At 42.6% G+C, this 10,119-nt stretch overlaps 1 protein-coding gene across 2 annotated transcripts in view; it reads left to right on the top strand.

Annotated features, from left to right (window-relative positions):
* The first annotated feature begins 563 nt into the window (after positions 1-563).
* LOC107740701 (pseudopodium-enriched atypical kinase 1-like) overlaps positions 564-10,119 on the top strand; it is a 16,410-nt gene continuing 6,854 nt past the window's right edge. Inside the window, exons 1-4 of one of the 2 annotated variants that reach the window (XM_016553206.1) lie at positions 564-903; positions 1,679-4,936; positions 7,221-7,438; positions 9,191-9,924. In XM_016553206.1, the coding sequence (XP_016408692.1) occupies positions 1,791-4,936; positions 7,221-7,438; positions 9,191-9,924 (4,098 nt within the window). In that variant the 5' untranslated portion in view covers positions 564-903; positions 1,679-1,790. The remainder of the gene's footprint in view (positions 904-1,678; positions 4,937-7,220; positions 7,439-9,190; positions 9,925-10,119) is intronic. The other variant, XM_016553207.1, reaches the window with a different exon arrangement.

The following is a 10,119-nucleotide window of genomic DNA, read 5'->3' on the forward strand; positions in this document are numbered from 1 at the left end:
TGTCCCTCTCTTGCTTCCTGTCTCTCTTTGTGTCTGTCTCTCTCTCATTAATCTCAGATGTTGTGCAATGGAATGTTGTTCTCAGTCTGCAGATGGATTTAGCAGAGACCACAAAAATATATCTGCCCCTAGACACACACTCACTCACTCACTCATACAGGCATGACAATGGTATGGAGCTTTGTTAACCCTCAGTACTGCAGCGGTCAAAGAAATGAGAGAAACATAGAGCTAGCTTAGTAAATGTGTGCATGATTGTGTGAGAGATTAAAGTGGGTTTTTACGTGTTCCTAAATCCTGTTTTAGATTATATGTAATTTGCTGCTCTGTACTGAGATACTTATTATGTTTTAATGGATTTAAAGCTAATGAGGTTTTATAGATTTTATAGCAGTTTAGTTTCAGTTAGTCCAAATCCACATCTTCCAAACAGTAAATTTATAGCCAGATTAGATTTATTATGATTTATCAATGTTGATTTTCAGTTTTTCATCTAGAAGGCAAGTACAGACGCAATGACCTCAGAAGTAATTGACAGGCACTGTGTTTAATTAAACTCTTAACCTTTTAATTTCCTTATAAAGGCATAGTAATTGTAAAAGTCCTATTCAGTATTGTGCAGCGAGTGGTCCTGCCTATGATTTATATTAGCAATTTGAGCAAGTGAACAGTAGATACTCCGTTAGATAGGCTAAATTGTGTCTGTGTGTGTTGTGTTCATCTGCATTTTTTTAGATGTGTGGTGCACTCCATGGCGACATGATGACCCTGATGATCTGACCCCCATGACCCTCCTTTGACAGTCTTTGCAATGAACAAGTGCCGAGCAACAGGTCCAAAATTAAGAGTTAATAAAATCCTGTGAGCACTCATCTTTTTCATTTGTTCTTGTAACACATAAAAGTGAGTGTATGTTTAATAAGTCATTCTGCTATATAAGGAAAACAGAGCTAATATCCAATCTCTAGTCCCTAAAAGTTAACTCTCTGCAAGTTTTTTTTTTTCCAGCCAAGTATGATAAGGTAGCATATTTGTGTATGGGGGTTTGGGAAATTTTAAGTGTTTCAAATGTTGGGAGACATAGGACACACAGATGTAATTGTTTCACTACTTGTGAGGGCTAGATGTCTGAAAATGGCCCCATAAATATAGTAAAACCTCTTTAAACTGACTTGTTAGGATGGCCCTCGCTTGTAAAAAAAAAAAAAAAAAAAAAAAAAAAAGTTCACAAATAGGCCAGGTTATGTCTTCAAATCTAAACATGCAAAAATGTGTCTATACATGGTAGGGGAGGATTTGTTCTGGATTACAGTTAAAGTTTTGGATGTAGTAATTATAATTTACCAACAATAGAAATCTGTGGGGGCCCCCACAAATATAAGTGTACATGGTTGACTGTGTCTGTATATGTGGTGTCAGTATGTCACAAGGCATGATGTTTACCTGCAACTGCTCAGCGCTGCGTTGTGATCCAAAAATAGAGCTGTAAGAATCTGGCAGCCTGTGTTTGTGTGTGTAAAAGAGAGAGACACTAGACATTCATGTTAAGAGTCAAACTCTGACCCCTGCTGGAAAAGAGTAATGAGTGCCTCATTCAACAGCCTTTATGTGAGATGAAAACAGTGATTACATTTGGTTTCAAAATAGCACTGGCTGACTCTGTTATTCTTTTTTACAGGTACTCAGGGCACAGTTCGTAAACTGTGTGTGGAAGTGACGTTCAGCCTTTTGTTTGTGTGTGTGATGGAGGGCTTTCCTGTCCATTGACGCTGCGGCACTGCCCTGCAGTCATGTCTGCATGCAACACCTTCACTGAACATGTGTGGAAACCAGGGGAGTGCAAAAACTGCTTTAAGCCCAAGAGCCTTCACCGGCCTCCAGAGCAAGCCAATGCTGCCTGTGAGAGCAAGACAAACATCAGTGCCAAACTCACAAACAGCCAGAGGAGCATTTCCTCATCCCGTGCAGGGCAGGTCCGCCCACCTGTCGCCAAGAAGCCTACTATTGCAGTAAAGCCTACCATGATGCTGCCATGCTCCCCACCAGGGTTGGACTCGGAGGGAAATGTGCCAAGGCTTACGGGAGCGCAGATCACTAAAAGCTCACCTTTCACTGTGTGGAACCAAAACAGCCTGAACAGCTCAAGACCCACAGGGACAAACAACAACCAAGGGGAGGATTTGGTCAGGCAAGCAGAGGCATATGGTGCAATTTCCCCGCAGCCTACTAGCAGCAACAACAACGGACTGACGGATGTGCTAAAAGAGATTGCTGGCCTGGGACCTTCTCCAAGCTCAAGTAGAGATGACTTCTTTGGCCGGATCTGCAGTTCATACCGGCGCTCATTAGAGAGGGGCCTTCCAGCATCAAGCTGTATCCATGCTGGGAGTAGTGGTAGAGGAGCAATGAAACGTGTTTCCCTCAGTGACAGTGCAGAGGTCATCAGCTCTGAGGGAGGATGTTTCTGTTATCCAGAATTCTCCAGTGATGGTGATGATGAGGAGGATGAAAGTGGTGATGAGGATGACGACGATGGAGAGCATGACAGTTGGGATGAAAATGATGAGGAGTTGCTAGCAATGGGGATACGAATGCGGGGTCAACCTAGGTTCGCCAACTTCCGTGCAGCTACACTGTCCCCAGTTCCCTTCGCTGTAGGAAAGAAGTGGAATACAGTGCCTCTACGCAACCGTTCACTGCAACGGTTCTGTGCAGTGGATTACGATGACAGTTACGATGAGATTCTCAACGGATACCCATCTGTTGACTCAAATGGAGCTCCTGTTCTTTTGTCATACACCTCCGACCGCCAGGGTAGTGGCTTTTTGTCCACTTCTGAGTCCACCACCTCACCCGAGTCCTTGATTTCTCTGCCCGATGAATCCTGCGCTGGCAGCAGTAGGGGCACTGGCGACCAGAGAAATGGTCTTCCTTTCCCACCTAGCAAAGAACCCTCAGCCAAAGGACTGAGTTTGCCAAAACCCAGTGAATCGCATAAAGCTGTTCTAGCCATCCAACTGGAAGAACAAGACGACGTTCAGAGAGAGGGTGGGGCTCTCCCACAAGCTCTTCCAGGCCAGCCAATCACAATCAGCTTCAGCCCAACTGAGGAGCAGGCCAAGCCTTATCGAGTAGTGAATCTCGAGAAGACTCCTTTCTGTAAGCCCTATACAGTGGTGGATGTGTCTGCCTCTATGGCCACTAAAGATGAACACACTCACTCAAGTGAAAGCACTCCAAAGTCAAGTGGGCCCAGTGTTGTGCTTTGCCCTTCTGCTGAACCCTGTCCTGTCTCACCCAACTCGCCTCAGTCCCCCAGATCTGCAGTTTCACCTGTGGCATCTCCATGTGTTTCATTGTCTCCCCTGATGCCTCAGTCTCCTACAAGTTCTGCCTCTGGAAGACCCAGTGGTTTCCACACAAAACCCGGCAGCATCCGTTACCAAGAAGTGTGGACGTCTTGCACCAGCCCTCGACAAAAGATCCCTAAAGTTGATTTAACAAGCAGCAGTGCCGCTCCAAGACTCATCAATCACAAATCAGCTCCCACATCTCCAACTGCAGGCTTCGGCTCAGCCCGCACAGTCCCAACTAAATCGCCTAACTTGTCTGAGATCAAATTTAACAGCTACAATAATGCCGGCATGCCCCCGTTTCCCATCATCATCCGTGATGAGCCTGCATATGCACGCAGCTCCAAAAAAGCAGTGAAAGTTCCCATTGTGATTAATCCCAGTGCGTACGATAACCTAGCTGTTTACAAGAGTTTCCTGGGGCTCAATGGTGAGCTGCCGCATTCCAAGCCTGGGGCCGGAGAGCGAGTGGCCAGCCACACATATGAGGAGATTGGATCTTCTGTAAGTTTCCAGCCATCGCTGTCTGAGCAGACACCACCTCAGCTGAAGCACGCAACAGATGTAACTGCTCCTGGGGAACTGAGGACTACCACAATATCCGGACAGACTGTAAACGACAGCAAATCCAGGACTATGACAGGTGTCTCCGTCCTTCCTGTAGGTAGCCTAAGCCCTAGCCCTGCCGTTTTGGCACATAGCAGTCTGGATCGTATTCGTAACCCCAGCAGTGAGCAACCGACAGAGGGCAGCAAAGATTGCCAGGTCACATTGAATGGAAGTTCAGGTCAGAGAGAGAAAGCAAGTGCTGTTCTGTCTCAAATTGTGGCCTCCATTCAGCCACCGCCTTCTCCTCCAGACTCCCCTGCAGGCCAGAGTAAGACGTGCAGTGCTGAGGAGCTTTACTCGCTGCCACCAGATGCTTCCAGAGATGCTCCTAACAGACCTAAATCACTCCACTGTTCTGCAGAACCTCAAAAAGACACACTACCTAAAGTCCTTCCCAAATCCCAGAGTGCCTCTGCTGCTGTACCACCCACAAGCCCCACATCTGAACCTAGTGCCCCATTTCCCCCAGCCCGGTCTAGCTCCTCTCCTTACCACTCAAGCAACCTGCTCCAGAGGCATTTCAGCAACTGGACCAGACCAGCTGGTGCCAAACCTAGTGATGGAGAGACCAGTCCTGGTGCAGAGGGCAGACGTTCGACTGACAGTAACAAGCCCAAGCGCTGGATATCCTTCAAGAGTTTCTTCCGCCGGCGGAAGGATGAGGATGAACTGAAAGAGAAAATGGAGCGAGAGAAGGAAAAAGGGAAGCTTCTGGGATTAGATGGGACCGTCATCACCGTACTGCCTCCTCCACCTCTACAGAGACAGCACTGGTTTTCAGAATCCAAGACGGATGACCCTCACCAGAAACCCACGATCATATTCACCTACAAATCAGAGAGCGTCACAGGTGGAGAGGAGGCGGAGATTCGGGTTGAGGAACACAAAGAAGGTGGCACATCAGAAGGTGGAGCTTCCTGCCTGTCGACTCCACCCAAGAGCAGAGCCAGTCTCCTCATTAGCAAAGTCATGAAGTAAGCTATCTTTCTCTCTCAATCCCCCCTCTTTCTCTTAGCTTTTTAATATAGAAACATATGATAAGGTCTTTCTTGTGTCCTTGTCTTGCTCTGTCTAAGTGCATGTTTTTATGCATGGCCTTTATTTTCATCCCAGATAAAATCTTTGAGACAAGTATTTGAGACACCCTAGTGATAAATGGGTGCCCCAGAGGTAGCTTTTATAATGCCTGATCAAAAAGCTTTCACATTATCCTGTTGTAGCTAATGGCGTTTTATGCAGTCATAGTATGTCAAAATTGAAAATAAAGAACAGTATATTTTTCTATAATTTGTTTGGGTTTTATACAACATATACCCTTTATCAAAATTATAGAATTTAAATGTTTTTGTAATGAATATTAGGATTAACATATCAAACACTTGCTAACCCTAACCTAACTGGGAAAAAAAACTGGAAAAAAGTTGAACTTGAATTTTTTTAATAGAAATTGAACATTTTTAACATTTATTTGGAATAGCTAAATGGTAAAACTGCTTGATTAACTAGTTGAATATTTAAATTTGGGATCTATGCTGCATAGATGTTATATTTAACTATTATTTTTAGCAGTAGTAGTAGTATAAAAAGTAGTATCAGTAGTAGTACAAAAAGTAGTATCTTTTTTAACAAGGTGATATCCTAACTATAATAAACTGCTTCCTGTCTTGTTAGCCATATATGTGTGTGATCTGCTGTCGAGAAGGACCTTTGATCCTGATATGTCACAGTTGTGAGCTGATGAACAACCACAGGTAGATGTCTGTTAAGGGTTAATCATGTGGAGGAAGAAGTATTCATACTGAATGTTACAACAGAGAGAGGAGGAGTAAGAAAATCACAGAATCCAAGAGATTTGTCTATTAAGTCTTTGAAAGCAAGGAATTCCTGTTTCTGATATAAACATTTACTGTCTCTGACCTTATCGAATGGGTGACTGTGTGAGCCAATATGGTGGGTAAGCATTACTTCCTCAAATTCCTTTAAACAGACCAACACTTTACTGAAGCTCTTAGCTAGATATTTGTTTCAGCTGGTATGTGTGTGTGTGCACGAGTGTGTTTGCAGAGTATTATCTGCCTAAGAGAAAGAGATACTTGAGACACGTTGGTTCAGGTTCTTATAACAAGTTCAAACACTGAGATATCTAGATACTCTATCATTTAAAAAAAAAAAACTTTTTTTGGTTATATCTTCCCTTGTGTGTTTACAATTTTTTATTTTTTTTGCACTGGTGTTTCGTTGGAAGCATTAGGAATCGTATCTTTATTTTTGAGAACACCTTCCGTGTTATAGATTTTTGAGTGTGTCATAACTTAATGGAACAGAATGTTTTTATATGTCCAGACATGCTCTGCCTGCAGAAGATTCCTCCCATTTAGCGTTCTTGGATGGGTTATTTAGAAGAGTAAATTTGGCACTGGGATACAGGAGGGATGGTTTGGAATCTATGCAAAGGACAGTTGTATTTTATGTTTGATTAGTAGTGCTACATGCTAATTAAAATTTAATCTTGAACTAAAGTACTATCAGACAATTATTCATTATTAATCATTATTCATCCCATTATTTACTTACTTTCATTTTGTTCCAAACTTGTATGACATCATTTCTTCAGTTGACTCAAAAGTAGACATTTTGAAGTGTGACTTAAAGAGTTAGTTCACCTAAAAATTAAAAAAAATTTCATTAATTACTCACTCTCATGTAGTTAAAAACCCGAAAGACCTTCGTTCATCTTCGGAACACAAATTAAGATATTTTTGATGAAATCCGAGAGCCTTCTGACCCTGCATAGACAGCAGTGCTACTACCAGTGATCTACAATTCTGAATATCTACTAACATTTTGGTCTGCTTATCACATAAAGTTATTATATGACTTCTTGTCACATAACACACACAAGTCATATGGATTTCTTTTGATACTTTTATAGTGCTTTTGCATCCATTTTTAAGCTTCAAAGCCCTAGTCAGCATTCAATGCAAATGCATGTAAAAAAAACGACCATCACATATTTGGAAATATCTTAGTAAGTTGTACAGCTTTGGAACAAAATGAGGGTGAGAAAATGACAGAATTTTGGTTTTTGGATGAACTACCCCTTTAAAAAAGAGAGAGAGAGAGAGAGAGAGAGAATTAAGGTCTAAATTTAGCTTTGTAAAATAATCTGCATCCCCAGTTTCTAAATCCTTGCGGTTTAGGTTAGAAAACTTTGGGCTGGAATAATTCTGAACCGTTGTTTGTCTTTCTTTGATGCAGTCAGCTTCCAGTTCAGGATACTGAGATCTCCTCAGCCACCTCTCTTCCTGCTAAGCTGGAGCTGTCGCCCCTGCACGAGCCGCCTGCCTCCTGCCCGCCCCCAGCATCACCCACCTCAAACAGCAGCAGGCAAGCAGAGCAAGAGGAAGAGGGAATCACTTACACCATCTCACACTCTCCTGCATCCAGCAGCTGCAGGGCCACTTACACCAACCTGGGTGAGTAAAACACACACGTTTGATGGGTCACTTTGTGTTTTTGTTTGGTCCATTTATGTGGGCCAGCGGTGTGAGTTTCTGACCTGATTTGGCCGGCTCATGCTGATACATTTAGGTTGTCATGGCAGCAGCGCGTACAAGAGCATTTCTAGACCAATAAATAAGATCACTTCTCTCAATCTCTCAATTTGAAGTCATTTAGCTGATTGAGTCTCTCTGAAGTTTGTGCTGTGAAAGGAGGTAGGGATCGGTCTCTTCACTTTGCTCTTTTTTTTTTTTTTTTTTTTTTTTGGTGTTTTGTTTTATAGCAGGTAAATCATTTGTAGCACAGCTTAGTTTAAGTAGTTTTGCTAGCAGGAAATGTACATTGCAACACCACACATTATATTTATTATACAGTGGGGTCCAAAAATCGTAGACAACTAGTGACCACTAATTATTATTTTTTTATTTAATATAAATTAGTTAATTATTTATAATTATTATAAATTGATTGATTTACATTAATGCCTTTAATATCATAGAAATGTTCTAGAAACAGTGTAGAATCTAAAGTATTTCTTATTTTATGTATTAACTTTTCTTGTTTTAAAGTGTTTCAAAATTCTGAAACATTTGTTTATTTATGATTTTGAATTAGTTTAAATCTCACATTTTTAATGTGATCTCACTTTTGGATGGCATGACAGAAATTCTCAGGTAAACATAAATTATATTTATGTTTCGGCTGAAAACTGATATGATGTATATCTATATATTAATGTTTTTTTGTGAGTGTTCACAATAAAGCTCCTAAAAGATCTAGAATTTAAAATACTTTAGACATTAAAACATTACAATGTAGAGAAAATATTCATGTTTGTAACCTGGCATAAAGATACTGTTAAAACTGAAAAAAAAATCCTAAAATAATCTACTTTTAATATCGATTAAAAACTAACAATATTAGAAAATACCCTGCGAATAACCTCAAACAGTGGTTGTTTCCTAAACTACAGGTTGTCTATGTAATGTTTATCCACATGTAAGGTTTAATAAAATAGATGACAAATTGTCATTCTCCCAAACTGGCAGTAGTCGCTGTGTGGAAATCAGGGATTCAGTTTGTTGGGGACTTTAATGGCCACAGTTCTGAGAGACTGACATATCAGACACGGTCCGTCTATTTTGAGCTGTGTGGCATCACACAGAATATGAGAAAAAAGAATGAATTTTCAGCTGTCCTAAGAGAGCATGGATGCTGGTGGCTACTTCCTTCCCTCCTTATGTTGCAGAGTTGACCTCTGATATCTAAGCATATAACGTTGCAGCGCTGGTGACTAAGTCTGATGAACCTCTGAACTGCGTAGCAGCACGGGTCTCCAAGGGGTTAAAGTACCGCCTCTAATTTTGTCCCGCTGACTCTTTGATTGTTTTATAGATGTGACCTACAAAAATCCCTGTCCTGGTGAAAGGGCCTCAGAGGAAGCCCCAGTCTAAGATTATTGAGAGATTAAAGCAGATTAGTGAGGAATGTTAGATGAGGTTTCACGCTGTTAAATAATTCCTAACTCGTATCCCACGTCCCTGTGGACGGAGCGTGTGTGAATTGCTTTAATACTGTTCATCCTGCAATTAGAGATACGGTAAAGGGAAACATGTAATGGAAATCCAATAATGCACCAGTTATGTTCTGGTCAAAATTTCATGTGTTCCCATGAGCTGTTTCAAAGCCATAATCCTCACTGAAATTCCTCATCTCTCACTCTACAGGTCAGTCCAGGGCCAACATGATCCCCGTAAAACATCCCAGACATCCTAAAGCATCTGATGACACTTTAACTTGTGAACCAGAGGTCACCGAACCCACGACAAAATCCACCCCTCCACCCCTACCCAAAAAGTCAGTCCCACGTGCCCAAACAGAGCCATCCGCACTAGGTAGAGAACTCTCTGCCCCGCGACCCAAAGGAGAGGCCAGACCAGGCGGGACCAATCTGAGCGTTGCCAATCCACTCTACGATCTCGAATCCACATGGGATACGGCCAGTCAGAGCTCCTCACTCAGCTCGGAGGCACGACATCCTGATGAATCGGGAGACTCCCTGGAGCGTCCCGTGGGTGGGCGGAGCCTGTCTTGCCTAAACAGTAGCAGCTCCATGCAGGCATGCGACCGCCGAGGCTACCGAAGTACAGAGAGTTTGACAGCCCGGACGCGAGGGGCTGGGAGACCCGCTAAAGCCCAGAAACAGGTGCCGTACAGAGGCATGGAGAGCTGGGAGGAAGTGGTCGGGAGGATCCGAGGCCTGCACATGGATACCCTTCGCAAGTTGGCAGCCAGATGTGAAGATAGATTTATGGCCGGACAAAAAGATCATCTGCGCTTTGGAACAGACAGCTGGTCTCATTTCCGTCTGACCGCGGGAAAACCCTGCTGCGAGGCAGGAGATGCTGTGTACTACACAGCGTCTTTCGCTAAAGAACCTCTGACAAACTACGCCGTTAAGGTGAAAGTTCAGTCTTACACATATTTATTGATGCATGTATATAGATGAGCCGAATAGGTGTCTACATGAGATCTTCTAAGGCAGAAAAGTCAAGTAATGGTCACTTATGCAACTCACAATCATTGCTTCTTGCAAGAACAGAAGGAGTGATTCAATGAAGAGTTGATTCCAATAGAGTCTGATGGCAGCATGTTG

Source organism: Sinocyclocheilus rhinocerous, unplaced genomic scaffold (genome assembly GCF_001515625.1).
Source record: "Sinocyclocheilus rhinocerous isolate Xijiao unplaced genomic scaffold, SAMN03320098_v1.1 scaffold6459, whole genome shotgun sequence".
NCBI lineage: Eukaryota > Metazoa > Chordata > Actinopteri > Cypriniformes > Cyprinidae > Sinocyclocheilus > Sinocyclocheilus rhinocerous.